At 43.1% G+C, this 25469-nt stretch overlaps 1 protein-coding gene across 2 annotated transcripts in view; it reads left to right on the top strand.

Moving 5' to 3' along the window:
- The window catches only part of LOC115199784 (mediator of RNA polymerase II transcription subunit 27), a 107649-nt gene that overhangs the window by 38098 nt on the left and 44082 nt on the right, over positions 1–25469 (top strand). For both annotated transcript variants that reach the window (XM_029762211.1, XM_029762212.1), the window contains exons 3-4: positions 8041–8171; positions 18257–18350. In XM_029762211.1, the coding sequence (XP_029618071.1) occupies positions 8041–8171; positions 18257–18350 (225 nt within the window). The remainder of the gene's footprint in view (positions 1–8040; positions 8172–18256; positions 18351–25469) is intronic.

Below are 25469 nucleotides of genomic sequence, written 5' to 3' on the forward strand. Positions count from 1 at the left end.
CACAATACTCCAGACCACAAGGTGGCAGTAGCTTGTTTAGCTTGTGTCTGCTGTTGATGGCTAATGTTAGCTAACTAGCTAGTATGCTGTGCTAATGTTGCTGCTAGCTAGAATGTGGTAAGCCCTTGTTAATACTAGCCAGATGGCCACAACAATTAATTTTTTTAACCTTTATTTAACTAGGCAAGTCAGTTAAGAAAAAAATCTTATTTACAATAACGGCCTACCCCTGCCAAACCCGGACGATGCTGGGCCAATTGTGCGCCTCCCTATGGGACTCCCAATCATGGCCGGATGTGATACAGCCTATGTGATAACTAGCGTAGCTAGCAACATAATAATTAAATCACAATGGATTCATTTTTTTATGAAGCAGCTGCCTGCTAGCTGCCGATAGTCAATGGAAGAGCTAGCTAGCTATGTTGTGCTACTGGCAAATGGTGATCCAAACTTTAGCTAGCAAGAGAACTGGCTTTGGCAGAATGGGTTAATTGAGAGTGAATTACATTATTTCTTCATCTTGCTAGATAAATAGCTTGTAAATGCATTTAGTGTTGTGTGCATTGTGCTGCACTTACCACCCCATTCGTTTCATATGAAGTGTGTGTGTGACTGCCTTGTTAATTTAGCAAACTAACGTTAATTTAGCGAGCTAACAAAAAAAATTCCAAGCACAACTCCTTAGCTAGATGTAATATTGTTATGGAATATTGTTATGGAGCTTTATTGTTTTAGTTAGAACAATTGTGATTAAAAGGGAAAATGTGCTCCTATTTTTTTCTTTTTTTTGTCACTCCTTTCAGGTCCCTCATGTGGACATTCGTGCTCTCTGATTGTTTTAAAGTCAAGTTGTTGGCCATTGCCAAGCATTATGATTCTACAAGTAGAAAGGTTAATCTGTACCAGGTCGGTACGCAGCAGGTACATATTTTGTAGTAGCAAGAGAAGGAATGGCCTCCTACAGTGCTAAGTACCTACTGGCAGACATATTTCTCGGTGTGTCTGACCTCTTAGTCCTACCTTTCTGTAAATTGGTCCGATAGCTAATTACACATGTTATCGATCTCAAAAAATCCCTCTCTAGACTTTATTCCATTCACTTGCATTTAATTCAATTAGTGAAAAGGTTCACATCTTGCTTTTATGTACTGCTGGATTGAAATTCAATTCAACATATCGTTTTATGCATTAGAATGCAATGCTGTAATAGTATGCCTTTTTTTTAACAACCTCACTTGCTGGTGGTAAAAAACCTTGTGTAATAACTTGCCTTGTGTATAGCATATTTCTCTCCTAATGTCATTACTAATGCCAGTATCTTTCTCTGTGAACTAGTCTGATTGTTTTGTTCTCTGCACAATCCCAATATTCCATCAGCAGGTTGTAAGTCTTAATCATTTGTTGAACAAGGCTGTCAAGTCAGACGAATGGCGGGGCTCAGCCCCTTACCCATGTTAGGATCAGAGAGCAGAAAGCTCGCCTCCACATACCACGGCTCTGCCCTGCCGGTAATGATGGAGCACATGTCTGCAGATTGCTGCAAAAGGCCCAACTAATAGGCTGGTCAGTTTGAAAGATCTGGACTGCGAGGGGGGAGGGAGAATCAACTTTTAAAAAGCAGCGACCTTTTGAAAATATGCTGCTCAGAGAAAAGATGTTTGATGTTCGAACTTTGCTGGCTTGGATCCCTTATTAGTTCTCAGACAAGGGACTATAAAGCTTAGAGAACAAGTCGCCTGTGTTTGCTTTCGCCTGCTAATTCCTTATTAAAAAAGTTTAGGACGGCAGGGGACCTTTGATAACAGATTCCTAATATTTCTTTACTGAATACCACACATTCATCTGTAACTGCTCATGTCTGATGCTTTCAGAAGGACCTTTTCATCTTGGATTTATTATTATTTTAAATGTGTTTTACTCCTACAACTAGCCTACAAGTTGCGTTGAACTCGTGGACATGATGATTTTCAGTCGATCTTCTTTTAGCAAGAATATTTAAATCTTTCACAACACACTTTGTCAATTGCATTTGTCGATGCCTGTTGCCTCACCAATTTGCACGGCCCTGTTGTTTCTGAGAACCAAGTGCTACCTTTGTTAAAATTCCTCTATGCTGTAAGTACGAATCTCCATTTCAGTTTTTATGAGTAAAACATTTTGATGATAAATAAAAAAAGGAAAATGTGTTTACAGCCATTCTGGCAGCGGTCATTGGCAGTTAGGCTCTTATTAAAACACGGCTGCACTGTCACACCGCTGCGTCTCCTTGTTCAATCACAGCCTGTAGAAACTTGTTTAAACCCAAATTAGTTTCCTGGGAGGAATATGACCGATCTTATTTGCGTTTCGCATGACCCTGATTTATGAGAAATACGTCCCAGAAAAAAGCCTTCAACCTGAAACCCTGTGGCTAATATTTAAAGATGAATGAAACCTATGACAGCAGTACAACTGCCTGTCTCCAACTCTCTCTTGGTGCATGTTGTCTTCTGCATTTCCTCTTCCTTCACTGCTCCCTTGTCGCTGCCTCTTGGAAGCTAACAACCAAGGACATTTCCAATGTCAGCCTTATGAAAGACAAAGCCTGCTTGATTTATCTGACTGTATTCATACTCTATCATCATACTTCTGCTTGTTCCGTCACTGTCCTGTGATGAAGTGAATGGTAATAATGAGTTGTATAAACCACTACAGTGAGAAGACCTCATTGTAGAGGTGGAGGTTTTTCATCGGGCCTTTAATCTAGGCTACGACTGCACAGAGACGCATGAAGACGTATGAAATTGGATGAGCTATTTATCATTGTCTGTTTTTGTCAGTCAAAAGTTTTAACTCAAGTCAACTATTTTCAGATTAGCTGTATGTAACATCTGTTTTACAATCAACATAAATAATCAGTCTTCAGAATTAACCCTCTTAGAGCTGGGAGATATATTTGTATTTTATGGTGGATTTTTACAATACCGTCTATAAAGGTATTTTGATACAGTGCTAAATAAAATAAAAGTTCTTCAAATTGGACTACTTCACTGTCAGTTGTGTCCAGTTGAGTGCAAAACAATCAAAAGGGAGAATTCCCATTTAAATCCACTTAGAATTAATTTGTGCTACTCATAAAACATTAAGAACTTATATTATTCCGAAACATAAAATACCATGAAATACCGCCGTTCCTCCAAAAAAAATAAAAAATGTTATTTTGTCCATATCGCCCAGCCCTAGCCCCTCTGTAATTCCCTCTTTTTTGTATTTTGACATGATCAACATTTGTTCCAGACTTACTTTGATGCTCCCACTAGTCCTATAGTTAAAAATCTTTGGCTGTCCAGTCCCATTATGCTGGGTGGGGGGGGGGGGGGGGGGGGGGGGGGGGGGGGGGGGGAGTTGTGGAGGTAGGGGACCTGGGCAGGCAAGGAAACAGCTGGCTCTTATTGAATGGAATGGGAAGCAGGAGACTATAGCTTGTGTAAGAGCTGAATGGGGATAATGCCAGGTTGTGTTCACACGCCCCCCTGCTGTTCCCACTCTCTTCCACGTGAGCCTTTTGGGATTGTTATGTAACTTCACTGAAAAAAGGGAAGAGAGGCTGTCAAACAGTGAGAAAAATACATGTTTTTTTTGCCCCCTTTGGAAGATGCTCACAGTTTTATTCAGTATTATCTTCTGTGCCTCTCTGAAAGAATTCCCAAACAATGTTGTGAAGTGGGATCAGAGCCAGTAGTATTGAATCTTGCGTAGGCCTTACAGTATGTTGCTGCCGAGGGGGGTTTGGGTAGTTTCTAGAGGCCCTCTTGGCCGCAGAGACAAACGTTTGCTGTTTTAAAACGAATTTCCTGCAATTCTACACATTTAGCTATGGGGCAGATGGAACATGTTACAGTTTTAAAGCATTTTACAGTTTTAAAATATAGATGCAACATGTCAAGTATTGGTCCCATTTTTCATCAGGTGAAATAAAAGGTCTCAGAAACTTTCCGTACGCACAAAAAGCTTATTTTGTTGAAATGTTGTGCACAAATTTGTTTACATCCCTGTTAGTGAGCATTTCTCCTTTGCCAAGATAATCCATCGACTTGACAGGTGTGGCATATCAAGAAGCTGATTAAACAGCATGATCATTACACAGGTGCGCAAGAATTTGGCGGTACGTCCAACTGGGCAGATGACCACATGCAACCACACCAACCCAGGACTTCCACATCCGGCTTCTTCACCTGCGCCACCCAGACAGCTGATGAAACTGTGGGTCTGCACAAACTGTCGGAAACCATCTGTGTGCTCGTTGTCCTCACCAGGGTCTTGACCTGACTACAGTTCGGCGTCGTAATCCAACGTCGGTGGTCAAATGCTCACTTTCGATGGCCAACGGCACGCTGGAGAAGTGTGCTCTTCACGAATGAATCCCAGTTTCAACTGTACCGGGCAGATGGCAGACAGTGTGTATGGCATTGTGTGGGCGAGCGGTTTGCTGATGTCAACGTTGTGAACAGATTGCCCCGTGGTGGGGTTATTGTATGGGCAGGCATAAGCTACGGACAATAAACACAATTGCAATTTGAATGCACAGAGATACCGTGACGAGATCCTGAGGCCCATTGTCATGCCATTCATCACCTCATGTTTCAGCATGATGATGCACGGCCTCATGTCAAAAGGATCTGTAAACAATTCCAGGAAGCTGCAAATGTCCCAAATCTTCCATGGCCTGCATACTCACCAGATACATCAACCATTGAGTATGTTTGGGATGCTCTCGATCGACCTGTACGACAGCGTGTTCTAGTTCCGGCCAATGTCCAGAAACGTTGCGCAGCCATTCAGGAGGAGTGGAACAACATTCCACAGGCCACAATCAACTGCCCGATAAACTCTGTACAAAGGAAATGTTGCGCTGCATGAGGCAAATGGTGGTCCCACCAGGTACTGACTGGTTTTCTGATCCACGCCCCTACCTTTCTTTTAGAGGAATCTGTGACCAACAAATGCATATCTGTATTCCCAGTGACGTGAAATCTATAGATTAGGGCCTAATTAATGTATTTCAATTGACTGAATTCCTTATGAACTATAACACCAGTCTCAACGTCATCAGTGAAGAGGCGACTCCGGGTTGCTAGCCTTCTAGGCAGAGTTGCAAAGAAAAAGCCATATCTCAGACTGGCCAATAAAAATAAAAGATGAAGATGGGCAAACAAACACAGACATTGGACAGAGGAACTCTGCCTAGAAAGCCAGCATCCCGGAGTCGCCTCTTAACTGTTGACGTCGAGACTGGTGTTTTGCGGGTACTATTTAATGAAGCTGCCAGTTGAGGACTTGTGAGGTGTCTGTTTCTCAAACTAGACACTCTAATGTACTTGTCCTCTTGCTCAGTTGTGCACCGGGGCCTCCCACTCCTCTTTCTATTCTGGTTAGAGCCACTTCTAAAGGACACCAATCAGAGGAAGAGACTTACTTGGGCCAAGAAACATGAGCAATGGACATTAGACTGATGAGTCCAAATTTGAAACGGCCGTGCCTTTGTGTGGCGCAGAGTAGGTGAGCGGATAATCTCTGCATGTGTGGTTCCTACCATGAAGCATGGAGGAGTTGGTGTGGGGTTGCTTTGCTGGTGACACTGTCTGATTTATTTAGAATTCAAGGCACACTTAACCAACATGGCTAACACAGCATTCTGCAGCAATACGCCATCCCATCTGGTTTGCACTTAGTCCCACTATCATTTGTTTTTCAACAGGGCAGTGATGCAACACACCTCCAGGCTGTGTAAGGGCTATTTGACCAAGAAGGAGAGTGATGGAGTACTGCAACAGATGACCTGGCCTCCACAATCACCCGACCTCAACCCAATTGAGATGGTTTGGGATGAGTTGGACCGCAGAGTGAATGAAAAGCAGCCAACAAGTGCTCAGCATATGTGGGAACTCTTTCAAGACTGATGGAAAAGCATTGCAGGTGAAGCTGGTTGAGAGAATGCCAAGAGTGTGCAAAGCTTTCATCAAGGCAAAGAGCGGCTACTTTGAAGAATCTAAAATATATTTTGATTTGTTTTAACACTTTTTTAGTTACTACATGATTCCATGTATATTATTTCATAGTTTTGATGTCTTCACTATTATTCTATAATGTAGAAAATAGTACAAATAAAGAAAAACCCTTGAATTGGTTAGGTTTGTGCTGCTAAATGCACATAGGGGAAGCACTCAGCTACATCGGACATAAGGCCTAAAGCAACACTATCTTCTCTGGAGCTTTGTTGTTTTGTTTATTTATTTCTATCCAGTGTGTTTAGCATTCAGGTTGGGCTTCCCTGGGCACCAGTCCAGCAGCACTGGGCTGCTTCACGATCCAGGCCTTACAAACTAGCCTCATTAGCCACGAAGAGTAGGCTTGGTCAATTAAAATAAATCCCTGTTAGCACAGCTGCTTTGGTCAGCCAAATTTAGCAAGGGAGCGCTGTGTAGTCTGCCTCTTGCCTAGTGAACGGCGCTCTGTAGCCGCACATCTTGACTAATTATTTAAAGAGGAGGAATATTTTAATAGCAATTAATGAGCTGCGGGATTATGTGAGCCCCAATTTAAGTGCTCTGTCTGTGCATGAGCGCTATGAAGAATCCCCAAAGAAGTGAAGTACCGGATGGCTGGCGGAATCAGTCCAGATGAGACCTGCCACCGGTTTGCACTGCAGTCTGGGGAGAGCCTAGGGAATGGTCCTAGGTTGTCCTCTAGTTGTTGATTTGGTTTCTTACTCTCCTTTTGTGGTAACACTTTATGGCAATACCAGTATACTGCATAATGATGCAAGACACATTCAAACTTGTCATAAGCATAAGTATGGCTTTATCAAATCTGCTATTTTCAAACTTTTTATACGTTGACTAATAAAATATTATTATAGATGCTTATAACATTATGGTAATACATTATACTAAATTCATATCAAATTAGTAATGTGCTTATCAGGCTTGTATATCGGTAGTTTTATAAATCCAGATGTTACATCTACTTTTTGAGTTTTTATATTTTGAAAATCAAATGGAGGGATTTCTATTCCCTTTAGGATTTTCTGTCACATTTGATACCAGTCATTGGGCTGTATGACTGACGCTGATTGAAACACCTGTGTCTTCTGCGTAGCTTCCGTCTCTTTCACAACGTTTCATCAGACGGGGAGCAGAGCTGCCGACAGGCTTCTGCCGCTTCCACATCAAAGTGAGAGCTGCTTTACTTGCCATGCATCGCTCCCAAACTAACGACAGGAGGAGAGGGGGAGGTAGAGTGGGCAGGAGCGGAGGATATAGTTGGGCTACAAAACCAAATATTTCTCCTTTTAAGTGAGCAGAGTGTTGTCAGGCTTGCGATTTAGCTTTGGGAAAACAGTCGGCTACAATGTCTCAATTAAACTTGAAGACTTTTATTTTTTCTTATTTTCCTCTACTCTGTTGCCAATAATGTTTTCTTGTGAATGTTACGATTTTGTGTGGGCTGCCTGAGGCTAGAACAGAGGACAAATTATAATATATGGTGTTACTGGTAGTGCAGCTTTCAAGTTGTCACGTGTCAGTTAACTCAAGGTCAGATTTCTACCTTTATTAACTTTCGTCTGACGCCTGTCACATTACTGTCACATAGTTGGCCTTGGAGCTGTGTTTTAAGTGTCTCAAGGTTTAGTGACGAAAACAGACCCGGACTAGGTCAGCTGTTGGCTATTCTCCATGTATGCTTGATGTGATGTGGTTTAGAGCTGCCTGGCCGCGCAGAATGATCTCCACCCTGTAATAGCGATAGTGTCATCTGAAATGGCCTGTCCTTCTCACCACTAATAGGCTGCACACGGTAGACACACAGCCTACCACGTGGTTCCAATTGGCTCTGTGAGTCAGAGCATGGGGCTTGCAACACCACAGAGTTGTGGGCTTGATTCCAGCCAATGAGATACTGTCTTCACTAATGCCTAATGTTTCCTTTTAGGCCTAGTTATTTTACTAACACATGGCATGTTTTTGAAATTATTTTCTGTTCTTTTCTCTCCCCATTTAGTTACAATACCATGCTGGCTTGGCGTCCAGTCTTCTCAACCAGCAGTCACTCAAGCGCTCAGCTAACCAAATGGGGGCATCAGCCAAGAGAAGACCCAAAGTCCAGCCCAGTACCCTGGTTCTGCCACCGCAGTGAGTACAGCTCCTCTTCCTGCTCGCGCATTTCCCTGATAGTTGGGAAAGCAGTGACTGAAAGATGAATGATCCCACTCCAATTGTTTTTCTTCAGTTTAGTGGTGTCATAGTCCCGCGGGATCACATAATGGTAATAAAGCGGTGCATCGTCTTATTTTGTTGTCTTGGGCCGTAGACCTCTTGCTTCGATAGGAGAGTGGGGGAAGGGCATGCAGAAAGTCTGGACGGATGGATTGAGGGATGACATCCCCAATGAAAGATGAATGAGTGGGTGTAGGAAAGAGAAGAGTGTGGTCCCCAGCTGGCATGGCTGCTACATAATCTGAAATCCATTGTGTGTTGGGCTCTTATGGATAGTCCTTGAGCATTGTACCCTGGCCTTTGAAATGTCCCACCTTTTTTCAGAAACGTTTGTCAGTGTGCCTTTTGAAAGACATGGGCTACTCTTTTCATAATGTTACTACAGTGCAAGTTATTGTGCGACTTTTATACAATTTAAAATCCTTCGAGTAGGTGAGGTTTGTAGAATGTGAGGAAAAGGCACCTGGTGCACTCTTCTGTTCACCCTCACACCCCTTGTCTACAAAGAAAGATCCTCACAAAATGTCAGATTCACTGGGTTTGGGTGACATTTTCCCCCATATTTCCCATCTGGCATTTTAGAAGTTTTTGGCATGGGAAGTAGGGCCGTCGTCACTCAGTAAAGTGTCTGCACTCCGGATGTAAAAGGAAATATCAATAGTGGGGAACAGTGAAGGCACGGCTGTCACTGTAAATCTTCCCGGAGCAGCTTCTCACTGGTCGGTTTCCTGCGTTGTGCAGGAGGGGTGACTCTGGGCTTTGGGGAACTCTAATGGCTCCGTACAGCACAGGAAGAGAGCGAGGTGAAGAGCGGAGCAAGGTGAAGCCAACCAGCGGCTCCTCTGTCAAACGTCATTGTCCTGATGAATTTGCCGTTTCTAAAAGGAGCACCCAGCGCATGAATTATGCAGCACAACCTTCATGCGAGGTGGCTTTTAAGTTTTTTTTGCATCCACCCTCCTGCATTGCCAGCTGTTTTCACCCTGCGTTCTTCTATATGTACAGAAATGCCCCAGAAAGTGCACCGTGTTATTATGGTATAACAAATAAATGTTGTGGTATGAAATGAATATAGATGATATGATATTGGGTTTATGCAGACACTTTAGCTACCAAGTAGTCAAGTCCTGAGTAGACACATTTCTGTTGGAGAGTAGATCAATGGCAGGCCATTAGAGATTGGCATATTTGATTTTTCAAGTCGAATCTGCTTTGTCAGCCTTGAAAACGATCTTGGTATAGGTATGGAGATACCAGGTTATACAATCTGATAGCCTATTAGTCCGACACTAGCCACAGGAAGGGTTTGTTATGCAGGAGTCATGCTCTAAGACTGGATGCTGAAGAGATTAACAGATAATAGAAGACATCGGACTGCTAACTTTACCATTTTCTACATTGTCGAATAATAGTGAAGACATCACAACTATGAAATAACACATATGGAATTATGTAGTGACCAAAAAAGTGTTAAAAAAATCGAAATCGATTTTAGATTTTAGATTCTTCAAAGTAGCCACTCTTTGCCTTGATGACAGCTTTGAACACTCTTGGCATTCTCTCAACCAGCTTCACCCTGGGCAAGAAAAGGTTGACGACCCCTGCTCTAAATGGAGTCATGCCGAATGTAATCAGCTAAACTGGCACGTTTTGACTGACTCCTGTCATGCATAAACCAACCTCCCTTAGACAGCTAGCCCCCATATCAGGAATATTACTGTCCAAAGTGGTTAATCAGAAATCTCTTTGAGCTGCTGCTCTGTTTATCCAGAGATGCGGTGACTAAATTAGAGCAATTGTGCTCTCTATTGTTAAAAGCAAAGACAAGACAAATTGATGATGAAAGTGGAACTAACCACTAAGTTTGATAGCTAATCCGACTAACTGATATGAAATTCCTTCTTGCTTTGGGAGGGTACCACTAATAATATGGTGATATTGCCTGTGCTTCTGGAAAGTCACCAGGAAACTTTGCACGGTGCAAGGTCACTTTGGAGTGACTCATGCTGGGCGTGTCGTCTGTTGGCCAACGATGATCAGTTCGTCACTCCGGGGACACAGGCCTTTGTCCTTGGAGCATCGATTCAAAGTGGCGTTGTCAGCTTGGGCCTGCCCATTCCCATCAGCAGAGAGGCTAAGCAGATCTATTAGGAGCAAGCCTGGAATTTGTGATTTTAGGGGCAAGGCCATTTGGCCTTCAAGAGGTGCCCAATCTGCCAGAGAGCCAAGGCCATCTGCTAGGGCACCAAGGCCATTAAACCAAAATAACCAATTAAATGTATTTTAAAATGTATGCGTATGTAAATGTACATGAATAATTTGCCTACATGTCCAAGTGTAGGTGATAGACTATGCGTATTGGCTACATCATCTCATGTCCACACCGATGCTGACATGAGAGGCGCCAGAAATTATAGCCAAAGTTTAATGAGACTTTTAATTACATATACTCTATATAGGCTAAATGCCAGTCATGTTTGAAAAATATAATGTAGTATAATTAATATTAACTCCTAAATGCTTGATTCTGTCAACATACTTGAGGCACTGTTCGTTCCGATAAGAGAGAAAGGGCAGTGCTTGTTGCGCACCGCAACATCACCCACATTGCAATTTGAGCGGACACAGTCATCATTTTTAAACTATTTAACCATAAACATAATTGTTTAAAACCTGGATGTTTTTTATTTTATGAGGCATGTCTTACCTTGTTTCAAAGTAGCCTAGCCATATTCCCGACCACAAGAATGTTGAGAGTTATTTTATAATCACTTCCTCATATGCCACTGAAAAAGGTATTTCTCTCATGTTGTATTAGTTTTCAAATCAACTTTCTTTCGTTGTCCAGCAGCCAAAGACACAATCTTAGTCATATTAACAACCCATGCTAGTTGTTGCATCTTTAGATCTTCCCTCTTTCTACATATCTAAAGGATATTTTCCTCTATGTCCCATGAAACCGCTCGCATTTGCAGTGCGCTTTTGCAATCGAGGATGTTTTCCCGCTAATTGCATTTTGGAACATTTGCACGTATAGCCTACTGCCGTGTGTGCATTGCTGCGCTTATAATGTGAATAAATAGTAGTTTATCAGCATTTTAAGCTAAACGTTCTGATTTTGTTGCATCAGCTTCATTGCTTTTAAATATATATATATATATATATATATATATATATATATATGTGTGTATATATATATGTATGTATGTATATATGTATATATATATATATATATATATATATATGTGTATATATATATATATATATATATATATATATATGTGTATATATATATATGTGTGTATATATATATATATGTATGTATGTGTGTGCAGTGGTTGTATGAATTTGGGATCTATCGGCCCACAACTGTCCCAGAGTCTGTTAGGAATATTTATTTCTCACACAGAACGACAAGCTGACCAATAGAATAGGTCAACTTTTGTACTATGGGAGATAGTAGATTGACATAGGCTCGTGATTTTACTGCTTGTTACTCATCTTGTCGACTGAGGAAAAGTAAATGTGGACAGTTCAATGTGTGCCTCGGAATTCAATAAGAAGGACACGCGCTTTTGCATCCCCGATATGCCCGGTCTTCACTTGTACTTTGGAGCTGCAATGCCTGCGAGAACGACCCAATCACGTGACTGGCATTGGCTACTAAGAATTTCAATACTCTATCTGAGAGAGCCGTGTGAGTGAGAGCTGCTTCGGAGCACGCCGAATGGCAACTGGGAGAAGTGAATTATGATTATTATATTCAGCCCAAGGGCACAATGGCCACTTTGGCCGCAAGGCATTGCTTTTTTTAGGGGGCATTACAGCCACAGAAGGGGGGGGCCGTCGATGCCGCCGGGAAATTGGCGCCCTGATTAGGAGCCATCCCCGCTGCACTTCTCTCTTAGGTCTGGCCCTGTCACAAGCATCACACAGACCCCACTCACATATTAACACTGTATTAACATAGGAGGTGGAACATTTCCCAAACACATGTGGAAGCCATTTTTCACATTGGTCTCTGAATGTAACATCCCGTTGTAACTGGGGTGATAACTTCCAAATGGTAGGGCTGTGACCGTCATGGAATTTCCGGTTATTTGTCAGGCGTATGACCACGGTCACCATTATAGTCGTTTTTAATAGAAAGGGGAAAAAAGCCCCCCATTGTCTCTTCTCCTCTGCTGCAAACGTTGGATTGAATGGGGAACGTTTCATCACGTTGTAAAGAGTCCATTTTATTGTGGAAAATGACTCAACCGCACCTGTCATCTTTTTTAATGCCGGGCCATCCCATCTTCAGTCAGCTATTCGTTCCACAACACAACATTCTAAAACTCGCTAGTTTTTCCTCCTCTCGTCTTTCATTATATCGGCTGTTAAATGTGAACCAGGTTTACTTTTCGCTGCTTTTGGGTAAAGCTTGTCGAAGTTGATTTAAAAAGGTTTCTTTTTGGCCCCCCTAGTGGCGCAGTAGTCTAAGGTAGCTGTGCCACTAGAGATCCTGGTTCAAATCCAGGCTCTGTCGTAACCGGCCGCGACCGAGAGACCCATGGGGCGGTGCACATTTGGTCCAGCGTCGTCCGGGTTAGGGGAGGGTTTGGCCGGCCGGGATGTCCTTGTCCCATCGCACTCTAGTGACTCCTGTAGCGGGCCGGGCACATGCAGGCTGACACGGTCGCCAGGTGTACGGTGTTTCCTCCGACACATTGGTGCAGCTGGCTTCTGGGTTAAGCAGGCATTGTATCAAGAAGCAGTGCGGCTTGGCTGGGTTGTGTTTCGGAGGACGCACGGCTCTCGACCTTCGCCTCTCCTGAGTCCGTACGGGCATTGTAGCGATGGGACAAGACTGTAGCTACCAATTGGACACCACGGAATTGGGGAGAAGAAGGGGTAATAATAATAAAAGTTTATTTATTTTGTATGTTAATGAAGGTTCTTTTATTTTCATGACTTTCTTCATCCATAATCATTGGTTACTCTATTAAACAGTTACCCTGCCAGGCCTACCAAATGCGTTTGTCTCCATGATGAAACTTGGGTTCTCGCAGCTTTTCCCATTCTCCATAACAGACTTGGTCAAACACCTTCCCCTTCTTTTTTTAATTCAGGTGATATTTGGATATGTTTGTCATGCAGATTATACTATAACAATTCATAAATGTTTGAATTTGTCAATTTAGGCATAATCATTGGCATGCAGATGCTGGTTTGGCTCTGGGCATCCTGTTTCCGGTGCTGCATTGCGACACAGTAGAGTTGAAGGGGATGACATTTCAGTCATCAGTGATCCCTGATTAGACTGAACAGCAAGTCAGACGGCTCTGATTTATCAGTATTCATCTCAGTGAGCCATGCAGTCACAAGCAAGGCAATATCTGACCACTCCTCATAATCAACTGCAACGTTTGCAGGTGTAAGAGAAATGTTAGGCTCCATCCCCAAACACTCTGGCAAGCTGATACCAGTCTGTCAGTTGTTGTTTGTCATCTCTCTTAGTTATAATTCGCCGTCATGAAACTGCGCTAGATCCGATTTGTCTTGGTACTCGCAGATCACTTTTCAAAGACTTTTTGACGGTTTTCACCTGCTCAGAGGCTCCTAATGGTAATCCGGAGCATTCACATTTAAGACACTCTTCACAGTGGATTCTTAAACTATGTAACATAACTTCCCTTTATGTCTATATTTCCGTAGAGTGTTCATTAACTTTGCATTTAAATGACAAGGTTAATAGAAAGAAGCCCAAATGACTTGTAGATATTCTAAAGGCTAATCCTTTAAAGGGAAATTTCACTCACTTTTTCTATTTTAAAAACAATCTTTTGCTATTTTTGTAATTAGTCCACTGTTGATACAGTACCAGCATGTTTTGCATGTCACCAGTGCAGTTTTCATATGATGCAAAACACATCATGATGATGAAGTGGCCAGTGACACTTTGCTTCTTAAGTCCAATATCTTGACCCTGACTGCATGTGCTGGAATTGAAATATAATTATTAGAACAGGCATCACCATTCAAGTCAATGATGGCATAATGGGTAGACTGGCGGCCATTGCGAGGTGTACCCATAGGAGCAAAGCAGGAAGTAAAATATGGCGCTCCCGTTCTGTGAGCTTGTGTAGCTTACCACTTCACGGCTGAGCTGTTGTTGCTCCTAGACTTTTCCACTTCACAATTACAGGACTTACAGTTGACCGGGGCAGCTCTAGCAGGGCAGAGATTGATGTGGCTAATGCAATGGAATGTATTTTTTGTAATGTCAGTTGATTTGAATCCACATACTTTTGTATATATAGTGTATGTGCAGAAATATGCGCTGTGATTTGTTGATTCAAATACATTCCATTGCATTAGCCACATCAGTTAACCTCAGTTGAATGAACATTCTAAATTACCATGGAAATTATTGCATCACAATACCAGGCAGCCATTGCGATTATAATCATGAGTTTACCAGTCACATTGGCAGGGTAAGAGGTTCCAATCATGGAATAAGAATGGACATGAACCCAATTAGTAATTAGAATCGCCAGTTGCCCATCTCTGATGTACATTTAACCAGTTCCAAAATCCCAAACTACGGTTCACAATGCTCCCACATATGGAAATCAAGCCTACGAGAAGAGCTATTTGGCTTCAGGCTATTTGGCGTGGGAAATGTGGGGACACTGTGTCCAAGTAGGTACAAGTAGCTATGTGTGTGGATAACATTTCATCACAAGTAAGACATTTAACTTGTTTAGTCTGTTTGAAACTCCGCTCATTAGTTGTAGCTGTATAGTCCGTTTGTTTGTGTTGTTGGTCTTGGCTATCTAGCTAGCACTCACTCACGTGGCTGCTAGCACCGTCATGAAAAGGGGCATGAGCGAAGTCCTTCAATATTACGTTTTTTCTAAGTTGTGAGATCGCTCGGGAGCAGAAAATGTTTAAAATAGGGGTGTGTGCCCAGTACTCGGACAAAACAAGTATCATAACGGGTATGTGCAATTTTCTGGATACGATTATGATCTGAGCATTTTTTGTAGTTATCCATGATCTGAAAAAATAAACGCTAATGCTAATTCTTACTAAGTTACAGCAAACTGTCCGCTGCAAGTTGAGGACAGACATGCATGCATACATACATACATACATACATACATACATACATACATACATACATACATACATACATACATACATACATACATACATACATACATACATACATACAGTACAAGTCAAAAGTTTGGACACACGTGCCAAGAGTGTGCAAAGCTGTCATCAAGGCAAAGGGTGGCTACTTTGAAGAATCTCAAATATAAAATATATTTTGATTTAACACTTTTTGGGTTACTACTTGATTCCATGTGTGTTATTTCATAGTTTTGATGTCTTCACTATTATTCTACAATGTAGAAAATAGTCCAAATAAAGAAAAACCCTTGACTGAGTAGGTGTGTCCAAACTTTTGACTGGTACTGTACATACATACACACCCACCCACCCCTCTGCGTGCTGCTCTTAATCTGCAGCTTTTTTGCAGTGAGAACCTGCAGGGAGTCCACAGCGACCGAACATATTTTACGCCATTTATGTTTTAAGCTTGAGTCCACCAAATACAACCATGCTGCCATCTTTAGACTATTGTCTCTCATCAGGGCCACATTTGTTGTGAGCACTACAGCCATGGCAGAGCTCACAGTTTACCAATACACATAAATAATGATCTCCAAAATAGTTTAAGAAAAGTTATGAGATATGATATGGACAAAAAATATCACCCGTAGTCTCTCAATAAACATCCATCCACCTCCCCTATGCCATATCCTCATTTTGCCTACAAACTTACAGGCTCAAAGAGAAAACGCAATGCAGACCAGTGACCTAGCGTTCAGTGAGATTAAAAAGAAGCAAGAAGATGACAAGTATTAGAACAAAAAGATGATATCTGTATTTGACACTCTCAACCCCATCCTCATTTTGTATTTAAGGAGCAGCTTCATAACAAGTAATTAGGCTTATTTTAAATGAGTGTCCCCATGCTGCAGGGTTTGCCTTAGGGAAGTGAACTTTTACATGGAGACTGGATGCAGCCATCCATCCATTTACATTTACGTCATTTAGCAGACGCTCTTATCCAGAGCGACTTACAAATTGGTGCATTCACCTTATGATATCCAGTGGAACAACCACTTTACAATAGTACATCTATATCTTTTTTTGGGGGGGGGGGTTAGAAGGATTACTATATCATCCACCTCTGGCCTGCTCGCCTCCCTACCTCTGAGGAAGCACAGTTCCCGCTCAGCCCAGTCAAAACTGTTCGCTGCTCTGGCACCCCAATGGTGGAACAAGCTCCCTCACGACGCCAGGACAGCGGAGTCAATCACCACCTTCCGGAGACACCTGAAACCCCACCTCTTTAAGGAATACCTGGGATAGGATAAAGTAATCCTTCTAACCCCCCCCCCCCCCCCCCTAAAAGATTTAGATGCACTATTGTAAAGTGGTTGTTCCACTGGATATCATAAGGTGAATGCACCAATTTGTAAGTCGCTCTGGATAAGAGCGTCTGCTCAATGACTTAAATGTAAATGTAAATATCCTATCCCAGGTATTCCTTAAAGAGGTGGGGTTTCAGGTGTCTACGGAAGGTGGTGATTGACTCCAAGTGTTGTTCTTCTAAGGTTAAGAAATGGAGGTAGTTGTTTCTGCACAGGGTAGTTACACTGAAGTTCTCAATGTTGAACCATACATGTACCAGGGATTTTATTTGGTCAGGCTTAAATATCTTGGTTTGGTTAGAACTGGAACTTGGAACTCCTAGCCCAGAATGCCAAGTAGGTTCTCCAATGCCTAGGGAGATTTGAATTTACTATACTGATTTGAATCAGTGAAAATGTGTTGTTTTGTGTTGTTGTTAAACAAGTTTCACTCTCAAGATGAATTATTAAGCAGCAAAATGTAAGAACAAGTCTTGTCTTGTAACTGCAGTCTGGCACCCTACAGTGCCGGCAATTGAGAGTTCCGAATCTCCATTTAACAACTCTACTGCCTATGTTCATCCCAATGCACATAGTGAGAATGTAGACCTAAAGTTTGATGTGCATATCCTTATGGTGTGCAAGAACACACCAGTGACCTTCTGTACTTGTTGGTCAAAAATGGTAATTACATGATTGTGGGTCTCTTGACTTCTGTATGACTTTTAAAGTCATTCTTCATATGAGATTTTCTTTTCATGTCTATTTTGAATGACATCCTTAGGTCTGTCGATGGCTCATGGCTAACAAGATTCTCATTATATTTCGATTAGCATGCAAGCACTTGTGGCCTCGCAGTCCAGGTTAAAAGTGATCCCTAGCAGCGCTGACAGTTAACAGGGTCCCCCTGGCGAAGGTTTAAGGGTGCAAGTGGATTGATGTTTGGGAGGTATGGGGGTCAACCAGACTGAGAACCCTGTTAAAGCTCAGTGTCTGTCTCTCTTAGCCATGACTGTCGGTCTATCTGTGGCATTGATGTGAGAGCTGCTGCTGCTGTAGTGTACTTAAATACTGGCTTGGAGGGAAAGAAGTTGGGGGGTGCCTTCTAAAGGAGCAAGTATCCTACAAGATGACAGAGTAGCCTGGCCAGTAAGGCTACTATCATGTACAGAGTTAGAAGTGTGTGTGAGTGCATGCGTCACGTGTTTGTTTGATTAGGGATGGATGAGTGGCTGATATGGGTCATTGGTATTATCAGACTAATGTGATCAATTGGGAATTTGTTTCTTTGAAACCATTGATTAACATCAGGAAAACATTGATTCAACTGCGCTTCAGATGTTGAATCATTTCAAGTGTAAATCATCCAAAATATGTGTTAAGAAAAGAAACATGACCTAAAACATTTAGACTCTACACGTCAATGACACAGCAGGACATTTTGCTTTTCTAGGTCTGTGGATTGATGTAGTTTGAAACCTGTTTGTTGTTCATTTCCAAAAGGCAAAAATTGACTTTCTCCTCCTCCAGGTATGTAGACGACGTGATATCGAGGATCGGCCGGATGTTCCCAGACATGTCGATTGAACTCTTCCGACCCAATGGGACATCGGCAGTACTTCTGGTAAGATTCCTCCTCACCACCGGGCATCCAACACGTCTCTGGTTCAAAACGTTCTGCGTCGCTCACTTTCAACATCTGACCAATTATTGAAATTTGGAGGGCACCTCCCAATATAAATATATAAACAAGCTGACCAAGATGATATTTGCATGGTGTCAACAATATCCACAAAAGAACACTGAAATGCAAGCTATGCACGCTGTTTTTCCTCCATCGGATTTCAGGATGGAGGGTGCCCTGGCCAAGTGCAGGTTGCTGGCCATGAATGCCAAAAGATACAAAACCTCTGAGCTATTATTGTGTGTACAATCTTTGACAAGAAAACCATGATAGAGGAACTGTGTCGAGTTCCTTGACCAATAATTGTCATGTACAGTGCAGATGAAAGGGTACTTACTGTATGACTTCTGTTCACGCAAGAGGTAGAATATAGAGAAACCTCTTCAATCGTCTGACCAACACTAGGTTCTCACTCAGCTCTGCTTTGCTCCCAAGTTTTAGTTCAACAAAGTGCTTAAGGATTCAAAGAAGACTTGTCGTGTTAAATATTAATACTACCTGTAATTATTAACATGGTTCCCTGGGATGTGTGGTGGAGCTCTGCTCTACAGAAACATACCACAGAACTATACAGCTGCTCTTCTTTACCGTCTCTTACCACAAAAAAAATGCCCTACCATGATGATTATGTTCAAAATACTGTAGTATTTTAGAATACTGTAGTACCGTTTCATATGATATTACCAGATTTTTCGGACCTACCAGTCTTAAGAAACCAACTGGCGCCTGTTATAAAAAATGTTAAAGTAAATTTTGTTTATAAATTCAGTTAAAAAAATGTAAGCAACAAGTATTCTTATTAAACGTGAGGCGAGAAACGTCCACTTCAAAAGTCACGCACATCTCACGTATGGCAGCTGTGATCAGCCATCCACATCCCCTTCCAGCTATCACTCACCTGCTTCTCTCCGTGCGTGACTCTATTCTTCAATCAGTTTTTAAAATATAATTTGCCATGATGGCGAACTGGGAGGCAGACCCTTAAGTCTTCTGTTGTTACATGTACATTTGATACATTGGAGCAGCACGCAAAGTCAGCAATGCTCTACTTTATGCAAATTGCACACGGCCACCACTGCCGTTAAGCAATCAGGTGGAGCAGATGTTTGCTTGAAAATCTTATGTTCCTGAAACATAGTTCCACCTGTCATTAGTTCCGGGCAAGCACAACCAATAAAGATGGTGGTTTGCCAATCATCGCTGTGTTTGGTTTTCCAATTCTATATAATGTTGCTTTACTTGAATACAGAGACAAAATCATAAGGTCATTGCCTGGAGAAAGATTGCAGAGAATGTTGGTGTTGATGGTGGGTGAAGAGTGTGTTGACTAAATTAAATTGTGAAATTTGTCCACCAAAGGATAGAAATCACCAGTAACACGCATTATAACATTGTAAATGATACACTAAGCATGAATTTCCCATGTAATATGCTAGCAACTGGACATTATGATTATCATATATTATAGCGCTTTCATTATACATGTGTCATGACATTGACGATTATAGCTCCCTTCCTGTAAAATACACAGGCCTGCATGTAAAATGCAATGAATGGGTACATTGGGTAAAGGAAATTGACTTGCAAACATTGTTGTACAAATCTCTCTTCACCCGAAGTCAACACCAAAATCTCTTCAATCTTCCTCCATGCCACTAACCTTTTGATTAATGCGGCTCCCAACATCCCATTTATTTTGTTTTTGACATTTTTAATTAGCCTACAATTTGTCAGCTCCATATTTTCATGTACTGTACCTAGAATACAACAGTTGGATTTGCACTAAACAATTTCATGTCAGAAAAATCATGTACAAAATCTGGCTTGAAATAGCTTGTTTACATATGTATTCAGACCCTTTGCTATGAGACTCAAAATTGAGCTCAGCTGCATCCTGTTTCCATTGATCATCCTTGAGATGTTTCTACAATTTGATTGGAGTCCAGCTGTGGTAAATTCAATTGATTGGACATGATTTGGAATGGCACACACCTGTCTATATAAGGTCACAGTTGACAGTGCATGTCAGAGCAAAAACCAAGCCATGAGGTCGAAGGAATTGTCCGTAGAGCTCCGAGACAGGATTGTGTCGAGGCAGAGTTCTGGGGAAGGCTACCAAAACATTTCTGCAGCATTGAAGGTCGCCAAGAACAGTGGCCTCCATCATTCTTAAATGGAAGAAGTTTGGAACCACCAAGACTCTACCAAGAGCTGGCCACCCAACCTAACTCCACAATCGGGGGAGAAGGGTCTTGGTCAGGGAGGTAAATTCATATATAATGGAAGTTCAATATGTAGCTAGATAGTAGGCTAATGTTAATTAGCTGGCCTGGCACACTGGCCTGGCACAAAACAGTGTCGAATCATGACTCGGTGAACTTCAAGGTGGAACTCTAGAAAGAGGCCCGAGTTCCCGACTTGGAATTCCGAGTTGGATGACCATTGAAAACGTATTTTCCCAGTCGGAGCTCATTTTCTTCAGAGTTCCCAATTCTCTTTAACTCACTGAAGTCTGAGATTTCCCAGTTCTGAGTTTCCATTTGTTTTGAACGCGGCAGAAGTCATGCTGAAAAGCTGAAAAGCAGGCTAGTGGTTGCTTTGCAACGCTTCTAGTTAGCCACTGATTCCTTCCGAACCACTCATTGTTGCATTTGCGATTTCCAACTTGTAGTTAACAAAGATACGTTATATCTATAATTTATCTTCATATAACAAGGATTGAAAAGGATTTGCCAGTAGATTGTCGACGTGATTCATGACGATGACTGCTTGTCTAGCTTGCTAGCTAAGATTTTGAAAGTGTGATGTTCACATGATCAATCAAAGCTATGGTAAATATAACGTGATTTGATATCATTTTATCTGTGGCCAATCACTTTGAGCCGCCTTGGATGGGCACTTCTTATGTAACTCTATGGCAGCAACCAAGGGGCTTGAATTTTTGAGCTCTCCCCGTAGATTTTGCAGTGACGTAGTGTCCCCATGAGTGACAGAACACTGAGCCAATCATAGCACAACTAGAGAACATTACGAACTCCTGCGCTCTATTTCCCACTGGCTGTCCCACCACCACAGAAAGCACTGATCTAGGCTGAAACCTGAATTTTTGGGCTGCCTTAATCAAGAAAGCAAAAAAGAGACCATTTGTATGTGGTTTTATTAACTCAATGATTATTAATTTTTTTACATTGTTTTCAAACTGATATGTGACATGTATTAATGGCAAAATAACATGCAACACAGGCAACAAAAAAATATATATATACACTGCTCAAACAAATAAAGGGAACACTTAAACAACACAATGTAACTCCAAGTCAATCACACTTCTGTGAAATCAAACTGTCCACTTAGGAAGCAACACTGATTGACAATAAATTTCACATGCTGTTGTGCAAATGGAATAGACAACAGGTGGAAATTATAGGCAATTAGCAAGACACCCCCAATAAAGGAGTGGTTCTGCAGGTGGGGACCACAGACCACTTCTCAGTTCCTATGCTTCCTGGCTGATGTTTTGGTCACTTTTGAATGCTGGCGGTGCTTTCACTCTAGTGGTAGCATGAGACGGAGTCTACAACCCACACAAGTGGCTCAGGTAGTGCAGCTCATCCAGGATGGCACATCAATGCGAGCTGTGGCAAGAAGGTTTGCTGTGTCTGTCAGCGTAGTGTCCAGAGCATGGAGGCGCTACCAGGAGACAGGCCAGTACATCAGGAGACGTGGAGGAGGCCGTAGGAGGGCAACAACCCAGCAGCAGGACCGCTACCTCCGCCTTTGTGCAAGCAGGAGCAGGAGAAGCACTGCCAGAGACCTGCAAAATGACCTCCAGCAGGCCACAAATGTGCATGTGTCTGGTCAAACGGTCAGAAACAGACTCCACGAGGGTGGTATGAGGGCCCGACGTCCACAGGTGGGGGTTGTGCTTACAGCCCAACACCGTGCAGTACGTTTGGCATTTGCCAGAGAACACCAAGATTGGCAAATTCGCCACTGGCGCCCTGTGCTCTTCACAGATGAAAGCAGGTTCACACTGAGCACGTGACAGACGTGACAGTCTGGAGACGCCATGGAGAACGTTCTGCTGCCTGCAACATCCTCCAGCATGACCGGTTTGGCAGTGGGTCTGCCATGGTGTGGGGTGGCATTTCTTTGGGGGGCCGCACAGCCCTCCATGTGCTCGCCAGAGGTAGACTGACTGCCATTAGGTACCGAGATGAGATCCTCAGACCCCTTGTGAGACCATATGCTGGTGCGGTTGGCCCTGGGTTTCTCCAAATGCAAGACAATGCTAGACCTCATGTGGCTGGAGTGTGTCAGCAGTTCCTGCAAGAGGAAGGCATTGATGCTATGGACTGGCCCGCCCGTTCCCCAGATCTGAATCCAATTGAGCACATCTGGGACATCATGTCTCGCTCCATCCACCAACACCACGTTGCACCACAGACTGTCCAGGAGTTGGCGGATGCTTTAGTCCAGGTCTGGGAGGAGATTCCTCAGGAGACCATCCACCACCTCATCAGGAGCATGCCCAGGCATGGTAGGGAGGTCATACAGGCACGTGGAGGCCACACACACTACTGAGCCTCACTTTGACTTGTTTTAAGGACATTACATCAAAGTTGGATCAGCCTGTAGTGTGGTTTTCCACTTTAATTTTGAGTGTGACTCCAAATCCAGACCTCCATGGGTTGATAAATTGGATTTCCATTGATTATTTTTGTGTGATTTTGTTGTCAGCACATTGAACTATGTAAAGAAAAAAGTATTTAATAAGATTATTTCTTTCATTCAGATCTAGGATGTGTTGTTTAAGTGTTCACTTAATTTTTTTGAGCAGTATATATATACAGTACCAGTCAAAAGTTTGGACACACCTACTCGTTCAATGTTTTTTCTTTATTTTTACTATTATTCTACATTGTAGAATAATAGTAAAGACATAAAAAACATTAAATAACAGACATGGAATCATGTAGTAACCAAAAAAAGTGTTTTACAAATCAAGATATATTTGATTTTTGTGATTCTTCAAAGTAGCCACCCTTTGCCTTGACAGCTTTGCACACTCCTGGCATTCTCTCAACCAGCTTCACCTGGAATTCTTTTCCAACAGTCTTGAAGGAGTTCCCACATATGCTGAGCACTTGTTGGTTGCTTTTCCTTCACTTTGCGGTCTAACTCCTCCCAAACCATCTCAATTGGGTTGAGGTCGGGTGATTGTGGAGGCCAGGTCATCTGATGCAGCACTCATCACTCTCCTTTACATTTAAGTCATTTAGCAGACGCTCTTATCCAGAGCGACTTACAAATTGGTGCATTCACCTTATGATATCCAGTGGGACAACCACTTTACAATAGTGCATCTAAATATTTTAGGGGGGGGGTTAGAAGGATTAATTTATCCTATCCCAGGTATTCCTTAAAGATGTGGGGTTTCAGGTGTCTCCGGAAGGTGGTGATTGACTCCGCTGTCCTGGCATCGTGAGGGAGCTTGTTCCACCATAGGGGTGCCAGAGCAGCGAACAGTTTTGACTGGGCTGAGCGGGAACTGTGCTTCCTCAGAGGTAGGGGGGCCAGCAGGCCAGAGGTGGATGAGCGCAGTGCCCTCGTTTGGGTGTAGGGACTGATCAGAGCCTGAAGGTACGGAGGTGCCGTTCCCCTCACGGCTCCGTAGGCAAACACCATGGTCTTGTAGCGGATGCGAGCTTCTACTGGAAGCCAGTGGAGAGAGCGGAGGAGCGGGGTGACGTGAGAGAACTTGGGACGGTTGAACACCAGACGGGCTGCGGCGTTCTGGATGAGTTGTAGGGGTTTAATGGCACAGGCAGGGAGCCCAGCCAACAGCGAGTTGCAGTAATCCAGACGGGAGATGACAAGTGCCTGGATTAGGACCTGCGCCACTTCCTGTGTGAGGCAGGGTCGTACTCTGCGAATGTTGTAGAGCATGAACCTACAGGATCGGGTCACCGCCTTGATGTTAGTGGAGAACGACAGGGTGTTGTCCAGGGTCACGCCAAGGTTCTTAGCACTCTGGGAGGAGGACACAATGGAGTTGTCAACCGTGATGTCGCGATCATGGAATGGGCAGTCCTTCCCCAGGAGGAAAAGCAGCTCCGTCTTGCCGAGGTTCAGCTTGAGGTGGTGATCCGTCATCCACACTGATATGTCTGCCAGACATGCAGAGATGCGATTCGCCACCTGGTTATCAGAAGGGGGAAAGGAGAAGATTAATTGAGTGTCGTCTGCATAGCAATGATAGGAGAGACCATGTGAGGATATGACAGAGCCAAGTGACTTGGTGTATAGCGAGAATAGGAGAGGGCCTAGAACAGAGCCCTGGGGGACACCAGTGGTGAGAGCACGTGGTGCGGAGATAGATTCTCGCCACGCCACCTGGTAGGAGCGACCTATCAGGTAGGATGCAATCCAAGCGTGGGCCGCGCAGGAGATGCCCAACTCGGAGAGGGTGGAGAGGAGGATCTGGTGGTTCACAGTATCAAAGGCAGCAGATAGGTTTAGAAGGATGAGAGCAGAGGAGAGAGAGTTAGCTTTAGCAGTGCGGAGAGCCTCCGTGACACAGAGAAGAGCAGTCTCAGTTGAATGACCAGTCTTGAAACCTGACTGATTTGGATCAAGAAGGTCATTCTGAGAGAGATAGCAAGAGAGCTGGCCAAGGACGGCACGTTCAAGAGTTTTGGAGGGAAAAGAAAGAAGGGATACTGGTCTGTAGTTGTTGACATCGGAGGGATCGAGTGTAGGTTTTTTCAGAAGGGGTGCAACTCTTTCTCTCTTGAAGACGGAAGGGACGTAGCCAGCGGTCAAGGATGAGTTGATGAGCGAGGTAAGGGAGAAGGTCTCCGGAAATGGTCCGGAGAAGAGAGGAGGGGATAGGGTCAAGCGGGCAGGTTGTTGGGCGGCCGGCCGTCACAAGACGCAAGATTTCATCTGGAGAGAGAGGGGAGAAAGAGGTCAAAGCACAGGGTAGGGCAGTGTGAGCAGGACCAGCGGTGTCGTTTGACTTAACAAACGAGGATCGGATGTCGTCGACCTTTTCAA

Source organism: Salmo trutta, chromosome 9, assembly GCF_901001165.1.
Source record: "Salmo trutta chromosome 9, fSalTru1.1, whole genome shotgun sequence".
In the NCBI taxonomy this organism is placed as follows: domain Eukaryota; kingdom Metazoa; phylum Chordata; class Actinopteri; order Salmoniformes; family Salmonidae; genus Salmo; species Salmo trutta.